At 36.8% G+C, this 20,645-nt stretch overlaps 1 protein-coding gene across 1 annotated transcript; it reads left to right on the top strand.

The window, feature by feature from the left end:
• The first annotated feature begins 1,863 nt into the window (after positions 1 to 1,863).
• Positions 1,864 to 3,165, top strand: LOC130626027 (uncharacterized). The gene is made up of 2 exons (XM_057441138.1): positions 1,864 to 2,610; positions 2,881 to 3,165. The coding sequence occupies exons 1-2, from the start codon at positions 1,864 to 1,866 to the stop codon at positions 3,163 to 3,165; spliced, it is 1,032 nt and encodes a 343-aa protein (XP_057297121.1).
• Positions 3,166 to 20,645: the final 17,480 nt, after the last annotated feature.

Here is a 20,645-nt window from a genome sequence, read left to right as displayed (position 1 = left end):
TTTGGGTGGGATCAAAATATAAACCATGTTGCAGAACTTGCAACAGCACGTCGCAATCATGTGACCCAACTCCAATATTACGTGTACAGAATAGCCATACGAAGATTTCTGTTAAAGTTGAGAGAAGTCGCCTTGAATTCCTACGCAACAATTAACAGCAGCTACGGACTAATACTTACAGTGGCCTCATTGGCTATTTAAGCAATATCACAAACGAACGTAACTTGCAATTGTTGTTCAACCATCCACCTTTTATGGAATCCCTAGGAGTATGCATCAGTTATATCTTGATGCTATGGCTTTGGTCGCAAAAAAAGTAAACCTGATTTGTTTTTGACTTTCACCTGCAACCCTAAATGGCCCGAAGTTGTTAAAAACTTATTGTTAGGTCGATATGCATGTGATAGACCTGATTTCATTTCAAGGGTTTTTAAACTAAAGCTAGACACTTTAAAGGAGGAATTAAAGCATGGTGTTCTCGGCTTTCTCTTTACCCGTGTTGACGTTATCGAGTTTCAAAAGAGAGGCCTTCCCCACAAACACATGCTTTCACATATGTCCCATGACTTCAAGCTTCAAAATGCTGATGATATTGATTCTCTCATTTCTGCAACAATTCCAGACGCAAACTTAGAACCAGAACTACTATGGTCCATGGTCCCTGTGGTCACCTTAATAATAACTCCCCATGTATGGCTGATGGTAAATGCACTAAAAACTTTCCTAAACACTTTGGGGCTGAGAATGTCAATAATTTCGATGGTTATCCACTTTATGCCAGACCTGACAATATGAGAACGGTCACACAACAGGTGAGTTTAATGAGCGCATTGACCATGATGAAGTAAAAACGTTCCTAGATGCCTGGTAAGTTTCTGCCCCTGAAGCTGCGTGGCGCCTATTTGCTTTTCCCATGCACTCACAAAATCACAACATTGTACGCCTTCCCTTACATCTCCCTGACAATCAACGTGTTATTTTCAGACATGGAGAGGAAGGTGTTTCGGCACCAAGGGCTGAGGTTCAAAACACCATGCTTACGTCTTGGTTTCTTTTGAATCAAAATCAGGAATATGCCGGGCACTTTTTGTATACGGATATTCCGTACCATTTTGTTCTTATTAAAAAGAATAAAGTATGGCGTCCAAGGCAAAGAGGTGCTGAAAAAATTATCACTCGCATGTATAATCCTCCGGATACTGTTATTGCATGTTCCTGTTGCCACTTCTTTTGACTACTTCAAAACTGTTGATGGAAACATTTGTCCCACTTTTGGGGAAGTTTGCATTGCACGTAATTTTCTAGATGATGATACCATGTGGAGCAATACAATGCAAGATGTTGTGAACATAGCTTCACCACAAGCTAAACATGCTGCTCCTGCTGCAGTAGAGCAGGTTCTTCAGCAGTTTGGTAAGCACCTTAATGATTTTGGGCTTCCATTGTTACATGAAGACCTTGCAGATGATCTGCCCAATGTTGAAGAAATGAGACGTTAAGGCCTCTTTTAAACCCAGAACAGCTCCTTGCTGCTGATACTATTCTTACCGCGCTGCTTAATAATAATAATAATCAGCAAGCTACCTTTTTTTTCTCGATATCCCAGGAGGTACTGGCAAAACCTTTACTTATAACTGCGTTATTTGACGATGCCAGTATGATACCTGAACATGCAATTGAAGCTATCGATAGAATGTTTCAAGACATTTGCGATAACGACCCTCCTTTTGGAGCAAAAGTTATTCTTTTAGGTGGTGATTTCAGGCAAACTCTTCCCGTGCTCGACCAGCACAAGTGGTGGAGGTTTGTCTTAGAAGTTCTGTTATATGGCGCACGGTCCAGATCTTTCATCTCCGCACCAAAATGAGGGTAGGGCTACAAGAGGAAGCTTTTGCAAATTGGTGGCTTAAATTAGGCGATGAAAGGCTACCTGTAAAGCACGATGATCCACTGCACGGCTGCATGCCTCCTGAATGTGTCCTTCAACACAATGAGGACCGCATTCAAGCTATTTTTGGGGATGTTGCAGCAGCTGATTTTAGGAGTCGTGTTATTTTGACACCAACAAATGATGAAGCTCTAGAAATTAATGACCTCATTTTAAAAACACTTCCCGGGGAAACGCGAACTTATGTTTCCATTGATTCAGTTCTTTCAGACGACCCTGAAGAACTTGGTATGTATCCTATGGAGTTTTTAAATAGCATTACGCTTTCTGATATGCCGCCACACATGTTGCATTTGAAATCCGGGTGTATTGTAATGCTCTTAAGAAATCTTAGCCTAAAAAATGGATTGTGCAATGGCACAAAAGTAGTTGTTTGCCACATGAGAGACAATGTTCTTGATTGTGAACTTCTTGCTGGGATTGCTGCAAGTAATCGTGTACTAATTCCACGCATTGCACTTGCTCCCAATGATACTAACTTGCCATTTCAAATTAAACGTGTTCAATTTCCATTACGTCTTTCGTACGCCTTGACCGTAAACAAAAGTCAAGGTCAAACTTTTGAAAAAGTTGGAATATATCTTCGCAGACGTTGCTTTAGCCATGGTCAACTTTTTGTTGCCTTTTTAAGAGCTCGCGCTCTTAGACATGTCAAGGTCAAGGTATGCAATGCACAACAGCAGGGTTATGTACGAGATAGATGCTATACTAAAAATGTTGTTTACCCACAAGTTTTGTAATTTTCAAAACATAAATGTGATTTTTCAGCAACACCCTGTTACCCGCACATGTGCCATGTTTTATGCCTTATGTATAAAATTTGATCTACTTTGCTTCAATAAAAAATTGTGTACCTTGTGGAGTGTCAACCTGTACACCATATTTATACGCATATTTTAATTAAATTTACTTCGTTTTGAATTTGGTGTCAGGTTAGTGTGATATCTCCTAAACATAGGCATACTTTTTACCGGTATGCATGGCAGTATCAGTTGTGTTCTGTCAAAGTGGGCAATGTTGATATGTGTTTTGTCCATGGACAGTGCTCAAAGCTTCTTCACAGAAAGTTCTTGCAACTTACTATGATTAAACTTTGCGTTCTGTCCAAAATATTTGCACGATTGCCAGTTATTTTGTGGATACCAAAACGGTTTTACACAGTGTTGCTACAGAGCGTCTATCTTATACACCATCTAACGTGTAAACGTTGGATGTAGAAAAAATTCTACATTCAACGCCTGTGAGAGTTTTTTAGTCCAATGTTGTTTGTTCGGCTAGTGCCTGCTTTTCTTCTTCTCACATAGATGGGGTTTAAAATCCTATGGCTTACCTTCTCGTGGTGTACCCTGTTACGTGAATCTTAACTACCCTCAATGAACAAAAATGTACAAGGTATTTTTCCTCATTAGCACGTAGTTAAAGTTTACAAACTAAAAGCCAAGATTATTACTCACAGTTGGTGGTGGAAATTTCCAAAGCTGCCACTTTACAATAATCATTCATCACCTACTATGTGTAATATCTCTTTATTAAAAATGTAATTTTTGTTTTGTGGTTATATGTTTCATTCATATTCTCCCTACACAGTCTGTCACATTAATAAATACTTTGGTACTTTAGGTTAGAATAAAATGTCAAGAAATAGGTTTTCGTCCTGCACCGAAAAGCAGCCACGCAATGGTGATAGTAACCAGGAAGGGAAAGAAGAAATAGAGGCAATGCAAGAGGAGCATAAAACTGACTCAGAAAATGTGGAAGCTGCTGAACCTCAAGTAAACTTTCTTTAACCATGCAAAACGCATTATTTTTGAACGTGGAGGCGAAATGGTGGCCGGGAGAGAGATGACTTCGTCTGGCGAAAAATAATTGTTAATTAGGACTTTTCATTTCAAGCGTTCTTACGATTTCGAAGGGTTAAGGCTGGCCCAAGGTCCCGCGCGGCATTTTTGGTGTGGAGGCGAAATGGTGGTCGGGACAGAGATGACTTCGTCTGGCGAAAAATAATGAAGCCGAAGAAAAGAGAGTTGGAATCGGTCACACCTACCAGGCCACACCTACCAGGATGGGAAGTGCGTCACTGTAATGAAATAATATTAATTAGTACTTCGTTCTATATATCTATATAAAGCTGGCGACAATAAGGTTTAAGTTTATCCAGATAAATTTTCTTTGGATAACATTTTGGCAAAACTGATACCCCTGTGCATCACAGCTGATACGGACAATAACAAATGTCCAGGGGACCAGCAGGCCTTAACTCAGTAAAGACCTTTATTTTTAGTATCAAGTACACTCTTATTTAATGTTTTTTTATTCCTGTAGGTACACCATTCATACATCCTTTCTTTCATCTTTAACGCCCCTGCATTAACAAAGCATTGCAAAAAGGTAACACTTTTTATTCTATTATTGTGGGTTTATTTTTCATACACAATACTTAAATATTGACGCCGGCTAGTAATAATAATTAGCAGATGGTCAATTAAATTTGAATATGTTTATCCGGGTTTTTGCTCGTAGATAAATTCATATTTACAACAATAATTACAATACAATAATAACACGTTCAGAAAGAAACAAATCCAGCTTAAAACGTTCTCAAAAATAGATTTAAACGGTTAAAGTCAAAAAATGTTCAAGTAATTAATTTCAAATTAATATTTAGTAAATATAAAAGAAACATTTTTATTTTCATTCGTTTGATAATTTTAATTCATTTTAATAAAACAGCCAACAAACAAACAAAAAACCACTTACATAAACTTTCTTCTTATCACAAAATTTGTAAATGTTTTGTTTTTCGTAATGTCTTGAAAAACGCGCGAAAAATTAAAACTTTTTCTCCGTGCACGTTACAAAGAAACTGCATTTAGACAACAATTAAAATTAATTACCCATGACTTCCCAGACGTTTTAAAGACGCCTTTTCTGGGGCTTTTTTGCGCATGAAATATGCGCGCACCCGAAATACGTCTTTTAAACGTCTTTAACACGCATGTCTTAGACGCGCATTTTAAAGGTGTCTTTAATGCGTCTTTTTCAGGCACGGTCTTTTTCGTTTGTGATAAAAGACGCGCATTTGAAAGACGCAAAAAAGATCGAAAAAACCCGTGTTTTATTCGTGATTTAATTGGTTTACTGTATTTCCGCGGGTAACATATTTAATTACTTCTTTCATGTAAAAACGTAACACTGCTAATAATATATATAATATACCTCACAATAACTTGATTTCAAAAACTTGTATTGTATTAAAATAGCAGGGTAAATCTGTATTATCATTCAAAAGAATGATTAAAAAGTAAAAAACTTAATTATTACCCCCGTCTGTACAATTTTGAATGTCTGAAGCGGCGGTAACTTTTAAACAAAACCAAGTGGAGAAAGGACACCGGTTGGTTGAAGAAAGTAAGTTAAAATTGTTTTTGTTTTTATTTGCATTATTTATCAAATGAGTTCCGGCAATATGGTAGCCCGATATAGAGCTAAGGCTTGTTTCTTCTTAAAATTGATCGTGTTTTTTCATGAGCACCAAAAAAGTTATCTTTTTATTTTGTGAAGCGAGTTTGGGACTAAGAGCTATGGATCGCATGCAGTTAAGGTCATGTATATATATATTTATTTCATTGTTTGCCTTTTTTACTGTTACAGCTAGTAGCTAGGTGTTTCTAGCCAGCTAGTGTAACCATAAGTCTCATAGAGCTAAGTTTTAGTTGCTATCTAAAGAGAAAATAACTAGTCACAAATGTTTATAATTATACCGGCTAGCCAGCTAGCAAACATTTATAAGCTTTTTACACCATTAAAAGCCACCACCATCCACACACAAATCCTGTAGCTTGCTATAAACGGTTTTCTGTGTTTATATTTCTCTAGCATTAAGCTTTTTTGTCTTTAACATCTGTGTGGCAGTCAATGTGGAGACGACAGGTTTAAGTGAGTGAGGCTTTTAAATCCATGATACTACCACTACTACTAATTTATTTGGTAAAGCAGGTTTACATAAAAATCAGCATAATCTGTGCATAAAGGTATACCCAACCTGTACTCAAAATATTTAAATAAAGGACAAAAAGTCTTTAAAGATGATATCCATTATTTTGACTGCCACAGAGCTAAAAAGCTTTACTGTTGAAAATGTAAACATAGCTATCCATGCATAGACCACTTTCTGTGTGACGTAGTTGTTTTGATTTCGCTTTAAGAACAATGTGCATGCGTGCGCTTTCTTGTAGGACAAAAAACAGCACCCACATAGGGTAAAATGGCTATTAATGAAGTTCAAAGATTTTTGTGGAAACATGAGATCCAAAAGTACTAGAATTAAATATAAACTGCAAAAAACATTTTCTAATTTTAAGCTAATATTTCTTTTTGCGGAGAGTAGCGGAGCCCATTTCCTCATTAAATAAGGAAAATATAAGGGTCGGAGGAGAGTGTATAGGATTTTCGCACCTATACATTAAAATCTTCAATTTTCGTGCCACTTTTTTGGACTGAGTTGCCCAGTACTTTAATCCGGTCATTCTCTCATATAAATGCTTAATTAAGCGAGACAACGCGGCGATGGAGTACTTTTTTTTAAGGATCAACGGGTAAGACTAAGTTAGCTTTAACCACGTGATACATTGCTTACTTTTACTAAAATCACGTGACTTTTTCTTGGATAAAATATGTGAGATATATCAGTTGTAAAACCTTGTTCCACTTTCTTGTAGCTGGATACCATGTTTTGGTTAAGTCTACACCAGTTGAGTCTCGTATCAAGCTTTTCCCATTTCCTATCAAGTGCATTTTAGAATACTGTGCCTAATTGGGCTCACATCAGGGAGGCTAGGCCCAAATAAGGAAACATATAAGTAGAGGCACAGTAGGCAGTATTGATTGGTTGTAACAAAGCAATGTGTGTTAAAAAAGTATAGATGACAAAAAAGTAGTTTTTATTGGACACACCCTCTAACATTTGGTGCCTTGTGTGAGGATTAACAAGAAGACGAGGGTGTCAACAGAACAAAAGATTGCTTATTGATGGCTGGATGGGTTTGATGTATGATGGCTGCTGCTCCACAGGAATTCCTAACATTTGAAGACGCTGTGCCAAATTATGATGGAGAAGATAAAATTGTATCAGAAGTTTTTGGAATGAAGACTGGGATTGGATAGAAAAAAGCAAGGTAAAACATTCTATTTAATCCAGAGATACATAAACTGTGAAACTGTAGAAAATTTGAATGACCACGGAATGAGCCTGTTTGAAGATTTGCATGAGTCTATTAGCCGTATTCTAAAACCAGTCAGACTAAGTAGGGAAACTTTCTGGCCACATACACACAAATAAAGGTTGCCACAGGATCCCTTTCGTACCTTTACTCTGAAAAGTTCGACTCCCAGTCATGGTGCCACCCTGGAGAAATCGTTGAGTAATTCATACAATCCTTTTTCAGCCCGAAGGAACATTTATCCATGTGATACCTTAATTCCACCTGATGATGTTTTCCAACCAATAGAGCACCCATCTAAAACTTTTGTCATATCATGGAAGCATGCCCAACTTTTGTTAAATTCAAAAATCAGAGAATTCAAAATCAATGGGTCAATTGGCAGTCCAGGTCAGACGGAAAAACTAACCTACCAAAGTTTGGCTTTCCGAAAAAAAAAATGGGTTAGAGGATATAGTGAAAGGGTTATTTTGGCAGCCGTTAAAAAAACGTTCAAGCCAAATAATCCATTGACATCCTACCTAGAGTTGAGGTCCGGGTTGAGAATAAAACCACTACTTAAAATTCTCAGATGCCATTTTCTCGAAAAAAACGCAACTACACTTCTTATCGAAATGACAAATGCTTGCCAAACTATTACAGAAACACCCCAAGAGTTTGCAATCAGACTTCTCAGTTTACGACAAAAAATCATTCTTGTGTCTCAGGAGGAAGATTTCCCCTATGATGGGCAGTTAGTGGGAAAAAAATTCTTACATGCTTTTATTTCTGGATTAAGGAACGTAAGGATTTAAATAAAGGTATTTGTAAAAAAAAAGAACCTGCCCTTATTCAAATTGAAAACTTTGTTTCGGATGAAGATATTCTACAAAAATTGAATCAAGTTGTTTCAGATGAAACCGACCATATTAATAAAATAAAACTATATAATAGAACTGTGGAAATTAATGAGATTGTTGGGGAACAACAAAACCCTACCCTTAATAATTTGAATTTGCAAAAGGAAATTGAGGAGATAAAAACCTAACTGAGAGATTTGGTCTTCTCAAGAAAGTGGCAACCAAATTCAAACCAGTATAGGTCCAAAGCCCCTCACTCTGCACGACGTAAGGAATGTATGCAGCGGAATTCGCACGGCCCCTGTCAACATTGTTTTTGTTGTGGGTCCCTGTACTACCGCCAATCTGAGTGTGATCTTTTTCAAAAAAACTGACAAGAGCTCCTGAGAGGCGAGTAGTGCTTCAAAAAAGCCCTCTGCTGTAAATAGATATTGTCGGATATGTAATGTAAATAGTTTAAAATTGTATCGTTGTTCAAAATGCAAATCTAATGTTTTTTATTGTTCGCGAAAATGCCAAAAGAAGGATATTTATAATAACATTTGTTCCGCAATCGAGGATTCAATTAATTTGGAGCGTCACAAAAAGTTTAAAAACTTTACTGTTTTTGATAACCAAACCTTGTCGTCAAAGTTTAAGCCGAGATGAATAAAGCTTATTGAACGTAAACCGATCATAAACTGCCGGTTAAATGACTGGACATGCAAAGCACTGTGGGACACCGGGTCTATGATGTGTTTGGTTGACCGCATCTGGCTTTCTACGCATACCCCCGGCATAGAGCCAACACCGATTTCTGAATTTGTCGACGTGGAACAAAAAACATCGCTCAAAGCCGCGAACAACACTGAAGTTGCTATTTGTGGGATCGCACCCTTGTCGTTTCGCGTTTTACATGCTATTGAATAAATGTACCATTTCTCGTAACCCCGGGACCAATCGAACAACCCGTAATCGGATGTAACATAATTGAACATAACGTTTTAAATTTTCCAGAGTTAGATGTATCATCTCTACTGACAGATGTTCTACAGAGCTTGAATGAGTGCAATGTGCAGTCATTGATAAAGATTATCCAGGACAACAATGATTCAGAAGACATTTTGGAAAACGTCAACGTTAGGCATCACACGGTAATTCCTGCTAAGCATCGGATTGCAGTGTCATGCAAAACTCGTCTTATGGTGGATAAAAAGTAAAGAAGGGTCTTGTTAGAGCCTATGCAAAACAGTGACTACGACGAAGAAATAAAGATTCGAGAAACACTGTTAAGACTAAAACGCGGAAAATCGCCAAATGTGTCAATCTACATCGAAAACCCAACTATTTGAGATATCGTTCTTCGAAAAGGCACCGTTATTGGTACCATAAAGTCCTTTTCGGCAGCTATACCATTACAACCTGATCAAAAGACTCCTGGGACGCCGAATAAAATCAAAACGGATTCTGTATTAACTAAGACTTCCGATAATTGGCTTCCAGGCGTGAATCTTTTGCATATGTGGCATGACCAAAAGAATCGCTTAAAAACAATGTTACGTAAAGTGAACACAGTATTTTCAAGATCAAAAAGCGATATTGGGAGTATTGATGATTCTAAATTGAACATAAGACTGAAGGATGAGACCACCGTAAGTAAACCATATCAATCAATACCTCGAAACCTTTACTCAGAAGTAAAGGACTATGTTAATGAAGTTAATGAAGCCGATTTACAATATATTAAAAGGACATGGACACAAAAAGAATTCGAAGTTAAAAATCAATTGGTTACAATCACATCAAAACATCTTGCATGAGATCATTCATAAATTGCAGTCACCAGAAGTAATAGCCTTTCCTGATTTCAATAAACCCTTTATTGTAAATTGTGATGCTTCGCAAAAAAGCCTAGGAGCTGTCTTATACCAAAATAAAGGAGGCAAACTAAAGGTCATCAGTTACGCCTCTCGAACGCTAACGAACGCGGAACAAACCTATCATCTTCATAGCGGTAAACGCAAGTTTCTAGCCTTGAAGTGGCCCATAACCGAAAGATTTGCTGACTACTTGGGATATGGCCCACCCTTTGAAATATTCACAGACAACAACCCCCTAACATACATCATGATCACTGCAAAATTAAATGCAACAGGTTTGAGATGAGTGGCAGATCTTTCAAATTATCAATTTACAATAAGGTATAGACCAGGCAAATTACAACAAGACTATGCTATGGACGGAAAACATCAATACGACAAGAAAGTTCGAGGTTTGGAGTTGAAAGAAGAGACAGAGTCCTGGTGCGAAATCGAAGTGAGCGAGGTGGCACTGGTAAACTTCGTTCCTATTGGGAAGTAGATGTACATGTGGTTCTACGAAAGGTAGAGGACCTACCTGTGTATGTGATCAGGAGAGAAAATGGTAAGGGAGAGCCCAGATCTTTAAATCGTAACCTAATGTTAAAATGTGATTTCCTACAATTAGAGTTAGCACAGAGCCAGAGTAGAACACCCAAGACTGCTGATCCAGAGCTCTATGAAGAAATTGACTCCGATATGAGAGCTGTAGACCGTCAAGAAATTGCCAACTTAGACAACACTGCTCTTGTTGAAGGGGAAAGTAGTGCAGATGACACAAATTGTGCAAATAATGCTGATGTTGAAGTTCCTGTTGAAGATGTTGCTGATTTAGATGTTCCTGTTGAAGAGGATGATGACTCAATTGACAGAGATGCTGCTGTTCCTGCTCTACGTATTGAAGATGACGTTGACAATGTAAATCCTGAGGTCCCTGAAACATCTGATCTCCCCAAGGATCCAGATGCAGACAATGATGCAGCAGAAGAAACTGTCCCATATCAGGTTGATGAAGTTTGGATGGGTGGAAATAAGTCTACAAAAGACACAACAGCACAACACAAACAAAATGATATCCGAAGTTCAGGTCGAAATCGAAGACCTCCTTGGCGATTGATTTATGATTGAACGTATGTATTACTGTATATAGTGTTGTGTTGCTATCTATATGCTAATAATACTGTAAAGAGTTCTGTATGGGACACGATAAACAAGAAAAGCTGATGTATAGAAGCAAAGTAATAACATGATTAACAACGAGAAAGACCTGAAGAGGCATAGAAGCATCAGGAAGAATCAATCCGTAGTTTGAGTGGAAGATTATGTTGTGGTGCTTAAAGCTAGCTGGGGAGGCCAAGTATCAATTAATTATGAAGTTTGTATGGCAAAGAAGTGTCCTGCATTGGATACGGCAGGCTGATCCTAAAAACGACACTGCTTTCGTTATTCCTAGTGACATCAACAAACATTGTTCTAAACCACATTCTTCATCTTTATCAAACCATTCAACAAAAAGCCGTCACTTCTTCAACATCGATGATGTACCGTCTGATGCAACTCGTCAGTCAATCAACATCCATATAAAGATCAGACTAAATTACTTCCATGTTTAAATCAGGATAAATCTCAAACGAACCGTTCAGAACTAAAAGATGTCGAAAGCAATGTCTTCAATAATCCGGAAAATATCGATAAATCTTGTTATCAACCGATTGATAAATTTATTGTCGATCTTATTGAAGGACAAGAAACTATTACATAAGTTGCAAATGCGATAACTACCGCTAGGGTACTTCGTTGGGAGTATGAATCAAGAAATCTACCAGTTGTTGATCTGTTATTGATGAGTTTGTGGAAAACTTTAAATCTAGAGTACACTTGAAGGTTTCCTTTGACGATAACACAAGGATGGAGAGGTTGATTAGTGTATTAGACGGTGATGCGAAGAAGACGGTGTTATCGATTGGTACAAGTGGCATATTTTACGCATCTGCATTTAAAGCATTGAAACGTGACTTCGGCAATCCTGTTGTTGTATCATACTTTAAATTAAAAAACGTTCTCGATCTTCCTCAAATACCACCTCGCGACAGAACATCTCTCCGTCGATATCAGCAGCTTCCTAATTCTAATAATACTTGGCAAATCTCCATGGGCTACAAATCTGCTATTAATTCAACTGAGAATTTAGCAAAGGCTGTAGCTAGATTACCTCACCACTTTCACAATCAGTTTTTCAAATTAGAGATGAGAAAAGAGTGAGAACATCTGCAACAGGTGCAGGTAGTGAACGCAGTACGAAGTGTTGGATTTGTTCAGAAAATCATTTTGTTTTTAAATGCAGAGAATTCAAATCAAACCCGGTGGCAGATCGTAGGAAGTTTGTTTTAAAAAAGGGACTTTGGTTCAATTGTCTTTCACCTTCTCACAAAATAAAATAATGTAAATCTAAGAATAGGTGTCGAGAAGATAAATGTGGAAAACGTCACCACACCCTGCTGCTTTTAGGACCGCCACAACAAAATGAAAATGAATATACAAAGAATGAATCTGAGGCAAAAATCACCCGATCTCGTACCACAACTGACACCTATCTTCAAGTTATCCCGGTTACCGTAACTCATAACAACAAATCAGTAATAACCAACGCTATTTTAGATAGTGGATCAGATAGCACCTTAATTTGCGAAGAAACAGCGCGGAAACTCGGATTAGGTAGAAAGGAGCAACCGTTGAGAGTATTGACGATCCTATCGAATTCAGAGACGTTTAAATCAAAAATCGTATCATTTAATGTTCATCCTATCAAACTGAAAGAAGAAATCAGAATCGAGAAAGCATAGGTTGTACCAGATTTTAACACTCCTACTAAAAAACGAAACATCACAGATATACCAACGACATACCGACGACAGAGTAATAGTACTTATTGGAATTGATACACCATCACTTCATATTCAACACGATTATCGAGTAGGAAAACGCAACGAACCAGTAGCTGTTAAAACGCAACTTGGTTGGATCCTGTTTGGTGGAAAGAATAAAAACATATTTATCAATATTAATCGATTAGAAACTGATACGGATAATCTCAATAAAGCAGTAAAAAGATTTTGGGAAATCGAGTCATATGGAACAAAGCCTCCACTCCATCCAGACCGAAAGACGAGAAACATGCGTTACAAATACTTAAATCGACCACGAAAATGAAAGACGGTCATTTTGAAGTAGGTTTATTGTGGAAAGATGAGAAACCAAAATTACCATACAACAGGTAATTAGCAGTCCAACGTCTGAAATCTAACAAAAGAAAACTGAGCAAGCAATCAATTTTAGCAGAAAATTACAGATTACAAGCCAAGGAATATATCGCTCTTGGACATGCGAGAAAGCTTTCAGACTTTGAGAAAAACCCAACATCCGATATCACCAACTACATACCACATCATGGTGTTGTCCATTCTAACAAGCCCGGAAAAGTTCATGTAGCCTTTGACGCAGCTGCAAAGTACAAAGGTATTTCATTAAACGACAACTTATTGCCCGGTCCAGACTTGCTGAACAACCTAGTATCTGTATTACTCACATTCCGTACCAATCGTTACGCAATTATGGCTGACATTGAAAACATGTTTCATCAGCTCAAAGTATAACAAGGATAGAACAAGATGCTCTTCGTTTCGTTTGGAGAGAAAACACTAGCGACAACATTAATGACTTTGCGATGCAAGTACATTTTATTGGTAAAGTAGACTCACCTTGTTGCACAAATTACGCTCTTCGACAAACTAGTATCGATCACGATCGCGAAATCGTAGGCGCTATCACGAAAAGGTTTTACATGGATGATTGTCTGGACTCCATGAAAACGGTAAAAGAAGCCGTATCGATAGCAAAAACCGTGACAGAAGCATTGAAAAGTGGCTTTCGTTTAACAAAATGGCTTTCAAATTCTTGTGAAATTCTTAAGTGTTTTCCTAATACCGAAACTGTAATCAACGTCAATCTAGATCTAAACAAATTACCGACTGAAAGAGTACTTGGTATGTTATGGAATCCGAATACTGACTATTTCAAATTCAAAGTTGTCAACAAGCCATCACCTGAAACTAAAAGAGGTATATTAAGTCTAACAAGTTCAATATTTGACCCACTTGGCATCTTAACACCATTCATTTTAGAAGGAAAACTTATCATCCAATCTTTGTGGAAATCCAAAGTAGACTGGAATGAAGAAATACCAACTGAATTAAAAACAAGGAGGTTAAGCTGGAGAAGTGAACTGGAGAAACTAACATCGATCAACATTCTTCGATGGCTCAAACTACAATCCGATAATCAGTTGATTCATCAGTTGTCGGCACATTGTGTGAATTATCAAATTAAAACGAAATTGGTTGTTATTAAGAAAGGGAGGATCTGAACGTGAAAAATTTGATTACCTGACCGTTGATGAAATTGAAGCAACAAAGTTACAGTTGTATAGCATCTTACAACAAGAATCCTACCCATCAGAATTCGAAAACCTACAATCACACAAGGAACTACCAAAGAGATCACCACTTCTAGCTTTGAGACCAATGATGCAAAACAATTTGATTCGTGTTGGAGGAAGAATTGGTTAAATCGATATACCATTTGCGTCGAAGCACCAAGTGATAATCTCGCCGAAACACCACATTGCACGACTCATAATTCAACACATTCATCATACAAACCTCCATGTTGGACAAAACGCCACACTAGCACTATCACTATCAAGACAAAATATGTGGATTCCGACTGGAAAATCCTTTGTGAGGAATTTGATAAATGCATGTACATACTGCAAATCAAAGAAAGTCAAACCAATGTCACCACCTATGGGAGATCTACCAATCGATCGTCTTGCTGTAGGTGAACAACCATTTAATCGATCAGGAGTAGATTACTTTGGTCCGATGATTGTCAAGAGAAGTAAGAGGACAAGAGCTTCATCTGGTACCGTGAAAAGGCATGGAGCATTGTTTACCTGCATGACGTCACGTGCCGTTCATATTGAGCTAGCTGGAGATTTATCAACAGATAGTTTCATTCTTGCACTTCGACGTTTTATCTCAAGAAGAGGAAAACCCAAAACAATCACCAGCGACAACGGAAACAACTTCGTCGGCACAGATCGTGAACTAAGAGAGGTGGTAACGAATCTGAATGAGACAAAACTTCGAAAAGAGTTATCAAAGAATAGTATCGAATGGAAGTTCAACCCACCATTTTCACCATGGATGAATGGAGCGATGGAATCTATGGTAAGAATCACTAAAATAGCGTTGAAAGCGATAGTTCGTGATCGCGTTTTCACCGAAAAAGAATTACGTACATTCTTGACTGAAGTAGAAGCAACCATTAATAGCCGACCGTTGACTTCTATCAGCAGTGACGCAGATGACTACCAAGCACTAACGCCAAATCATTTTCTCATTGGGAGAGCGTCGCAAAATACACCTGTAGATTCTGTATTTACAGACCTCGACGATCGTAAAAGATGGAGAGCCGTAAAAGCTGCTTCAAATATGTTTTGGAATAGATGGAGAAAGGAATACCAGCCTTCTTTGACAACACGTGCTAAATGGAATACAAACGACGACCATATTAAGGAAGGAGATCTCGTGATATTTAGAGACCAGAAAGTCTTGAAAAATCATTGGCCGCTAGGACGCATTGCGAAAATCTGTCCTAGCAACGATGGCATCAACAGGGTTGCAAAAGTGAAAACTGCTGATGGAAATTACATTCGTCACATCCGATCACTTGCGTTACTGGAATGTCACCTGAACTATGCTTTGCATACGACGGTGAATTGTGTTCTTTATAAGTGTACATAATTCGTGAAGAAACAACGACGTTAAAAAATTCGATGATAAATCTTGGGCAAACGATATTGCAAACCGGAAATGACGTACATACACGACGTACATAAACGACGCACATCTTTAGCGAGTCCGACGTAAGCAAGATAATCAATTATATCAAATAAAGCGTTACTGGATGGACAGTCGTTCGTAGACGAGTACTCACTGGTGGGGAGTGTTTTGAACATAAACGATGAAGATCTGTCTCGGAGATGAAGACCCGTCACGTCACATTAATTTTAATTGGGTTTTTATAGTTTTTTCGCGCACTTTTCACATTGATTCTAGTCTCCGTACGAATAGGACAAGCGTGTGGTAAAAGTGAGAATTGATTGAAATCTTAACATAAAGAGTTTCTTCAAGCAGCAAAAAGGATGCAAGCGCAGTAAACGACGCAATATGAAACGTCATCATCATACTGTACTAGACCGACCGATGTACCGTATTTTATTCCACCTCCCCCGTGTGTTCGCATGGTTGCGTCTGCTTTCTTGTGTACCGTCCGCGCACAAAACAGACTGAAAAAGGCAGCAATAAAGTACACAACCAACAAATAATGAAAATTGATTCTGCGTGACTTGTATAATTGGATTTTTAAATGAAACAAAAGTATTTACATCACAAAAAGTACCTGTGTCTTAATAAAATTTCCAAATTAAGATTATCAGAGAGTCATACAAAATAGAGAGAAATATTTGTGACATCTTGCAGCTATATCTTAAGGAAAAAAGACATTACTTTGCCTGTCATAGACACGTTTCTGTAACTTTCTTAAAAATTATTTAACTAAATATTTTATTAAGATCATTGATAGAAGCATTAAACTTATTTCAGAAATGGATAAGTCAAAGAGGCGGAATGAATGACGGAGGTTGAAGCAAAAAGTTGAGGAGTTTTTAAGGCAAGACGATAGTGAAAGTAGTGATGACATATTAGATGATACATCAGAAATTGATGTGGAAGAATCTGTTAAGGACATGGTATGCTGCATTACATTTACTTGCTATGTTTGCGAAAAACTGATACACAACATTAAAGAATTTTGAAAGGTCTTCTTTATTTTTATCAATTCCCAGTTTCTTTGTACAGTTTCTTTTCTCATAATATCCTTTTTTCTTGTCTTAAAAATTTTTGGTGCCCTAGTACTCGTTAATCAAATATTTTTAAGGTGCAAAGAGGTTAGTTGATTTCTTCTTTACTTAGATTCAGCGTATTCGGAATATTGGTGGGTCCGACTATAAGGATGCCGTCAAACAAACACTTAGCCGATACGGATAGCTACTATTCACTGTACAATTATGATTTTTGTTCTTTAACACCGATCGTCATTGGTCTGGAAATCTTGCATATCAAATAAAAAATTAGAATTTAATGGCAATTTATTTTCCTTTTGTAGACTTTTCACTATAAACTTTCTTTGCTAACTTGCGAGGAGGCCATTTCAAATTTTAGAATTAAAATGAGAAAAAACAAATCTCACAGTCGTCTTTTTTTTCAGACGCTATGGCACGAAAGTACCCTGCAGCCACGGAGAAAGATGTGCGCAATCAAATTGCAATAAAGCTAAAAAAAGCCCCTGATCAAAAGGGTGGTGCCGGTCGCCAAAAGGCAAACCAGCCAGAAGGAAATATTTAATTTTTTTGTTGCTGTTTTTCTGTTTGTTTATTCCGCCCCACAGGATTTGGAACTGTTAGTCTTTATTTATTTATCACGAGTATTTATACAGGATAGTCATTCAAAAACTAGTAAAATATATACCGTAGTTTGTCTAATTTAACACGGTCTCTAATTATCGCGCATAGGCCATTTTTAGCAAAAATTCATGTCAAACTTATTTTATTTACATATCAGTACAGTACGCAAGTGAGTGGAATCTACTTGTGGCGGATAACATTGATAGAGTATGAAAAAAATCTATCCCACTTAGTGGAAGTACCATGTTTCTTCTAACAAGATTTATAAAAAAAGTAAAAAAGCAAATTATGTTTAATCACAGAAGGCAGATAATATAATTTAAAAAAAATTCTTATTTTTCGGGCTTATAATTTTTTTTGCCTTTTATTAATAACGCGTGTTTATTTTCGTTCCCGTTTCTATTTTATTTTCCTTCAATTTTTAACGCGCGAAAATAATTTATTTTATAATTAGAAAAACAACGGTACCTTAACTTGTAAGTATTCGAAAATAATTAGCTATTCTAGACTCACATTATTTGATCCTTAATCTATGGGGGAATTCAGACTGAGTACGTTCTTAATATACTCTTAATTTAAAAAGCAAAAGATTACTAAATTTGGACCAAGTGACAAATATTGTTACAGTCAAAAAAATAATGTAGCCACCCTGTTTTCCTCGTCTTTCTTACCGATATGGCAGACGCACACGATTTAATCAAACGAGCTTACGTTTCGATACCGTGTTATGTTAATTGTCATTAAAATAGACGAGAGGAATAGTCAATTGGTTACAACATGTGAAATTGTTTAATTTTGCTTATAAAAACCTGTGTATAGGGGATTGTAATAAAATATACAACAAGCTGGGAGAAGTGCATATTGTAACTTCACATACCTAGTATTAGTATTTCTGCAACGTCATTCGTTCGTTCGAATATATGAGTGAATTGTCCACAAGTACTATCCAAACTTTATTACAACGAATCCTGAACAAAGAGGGGGGACATGACACAGGTGCAAAACGCAAGCAAGATACATAGATAGTTACGAAATTAAACATACAGAATAGAAACCGCAAAAAGTAAAATTCTATTTTGGGGTGGTCTTGTTTTCACATATTTTGCGACAAGCCGCGGAATTGCTTAGGACTGGAAACAAAGGTTATTAGTTTAGTATTTAGACAAAAGAAAATTAAAAACCTTGCTTAAACATTGTGCAAGATTTGGTTGCTTACATCAAGTGGTTGCAGAGATACTGAGAAGGGGTTGATTTAACCCACTCCGGATATAAAGACTCCAAAATATCCCATGATAAATAAGATTACCCTTAATCTTATTTAATTTTATTAATTTTTGCAGAATTGCGAATTTCATGAATTGATAAAAATCATTTGTAGCTGTATAATGTATGTATAGGTACATATATCTTCGTTATTTTAGCAAAACAATAATTATCGCAAAATTTAGATTCTTTATTTTGAAAAGTGGTTCCGACAAAAATACTCCGAAGATATGTGCAAAGATCTAGCTCTCCATGGAGCAAGACTTCATCAATGATTCTAATCATAAAAAAACATTTGGTCTGTACTATAAACTTCACTTTCTTCATACAGATTGTTAGGTATTTTCTTAACCTGCCCGTAAAACAGTACAAAATCCCAGATTTTAATATCTAAATATGAGGCAACCAAAAATGTTATCGAGACACGTTTAAAAGATATTACTATCTTTAGGTTAACATCTTATTTATTTGATAGATCATCAGGGAATCCTATACATATAAACAGATCGCCACTGTTATCATTAAAAATAAAACATAGGACAATCTTTATGTCTTTGGTTAGAACTTGACTTCAATGGCTCCGTGGAGAGTAATTATGACTTTCTCTTAAATCTTGAGCGTTTGCAAAAAGTTCTTAGTGGATAACAACATTCAACAAGAAACGTAAGAATATAAATTTTTAGAAAAATCATCCTTTTATTTGACCTTTGAATTGATTATCAAACTTGTTATTTTATTCTCTTTAGAAAAGAACGATATTGCCAACCATGTTGTAAGTATTTAAAATATAAAACCTTACCCTTGTTCTTTAAAATATTACAATGTTTTTTCGTTGATTGTTCGTAGATTCTGTTACATACAGCAACGCGTAAAAAAACACGTCTGCAATGCAACGCTTTAGCAAGCGCTTTAGGCATTTCCCACATTAAACATGTCAACCAAATTTTTGGTGTTTTCTGTCGCGACAACAAAATTTGCTAATTCACCTAATTTATTTAACTGACACGCAAAGTTGAAGCACTTGTCCAAGTACTTGTATGTCACCTAAAGTATTGCGTTTTAAGTCCTCTTAAATTTTAATGCTTTCGGAGCGTTTAATAGTCGATTTGCGAGTACTGATTTTTGCGCCGAGGTGCTTGTGACAGTGCTTGGTTGCAAATAATATTTAAGGCAATGCATTACTTTTTTGATATGCCGTGAGGATTGTTTTAACCCGTCTTAGTATAAATGATGAGGTTCAAGTTGTTGATAAGCATCCCTGTTGCAAAAATCTGCTTAGTTACAACTACTAAATCCGCAAACTTTGCCTTCATTTCATCGACAATTTTTCTGAACCTTGTTGTAAAAGTGCGATGGAAATAAATCGTATATGGTATGCAGGTTTTCTTCCGTACAGAAAACTCTGCAAAAGCAAACAGCGACGTGTAAAATGCAATGTCATAAGTAAAAACCTTTCTCACATAGAAAATTTTTAAACAAATTTTAGGAAAATTTGCTGATGTATTTAATTTTTGAAACTTATGCCAAAATCTATGCCAAACGGTTTGTGGCATCTTCGTCTTTCGTTAAGGTCTTTTAAAATTTTTGCTATTGGCAAGTTTGATAATCGCGTTTTGCGAGTACTGATTTTGTAAGTTCTTTGTGAAAGGCCTTGATTGAGACGAATATTAAAGACAATGCAGAACTTGTGTAATATTATTTTATGTGATCTTAGTATAACTGGTGCGGTACATGTTTTTAATAAGAAACCCAGTTGAAAATTTTAAGCCTAAACTTGTGCTAAAAACTAAGCAACCCAATCTTCAGTCATCACATCCATGCCTTTCCCATTCGATGAAATTCTTAAACGCTATTCTAAAAGGTTGATGTTACTAAATAACCCCGCCAACATATTTTTTACCAACATTTTGCCGAATCTGCTTTTGATAAAAGTATGGTCACTTTCAGCATCCA

This window comes from Hydractinia symbiolongicarpus, chromosome 14 (genome assembly GCF_029227915.1).
Source record: "Hydractinia symbiolongicarpus strain clone_291-10 chromosome 14, HSymV2.1, whole genome shotgun sequence".
Lineage (NCBI taxonomy): Eukaryota > Metazoa > Cnidaria > Hydrozoa > Anthoathecata > Hydractiniidae > Hydractinia > Hydractinia symbiolongicarpus.
This window is presented reverse-complemented; position numbering and strand designations above follow the sequence as displayed.

Coding starts and splice junctions, on each gene's coding strand:
- LOC130626027 (XM_057441138.1), top strand. CDS start 1,864: ATGAGGGTAGGGCTACAAGAGGAAGCTTTTGCAAATTGGTGGCTTAAA. Junction 2,611..2,880: donor TTAGACATGTCAAGGTCAAG/GTATGCAATGCA, acceptor ATTTGGTGTCAG/GTTAGTGTGATATCTCCTAA.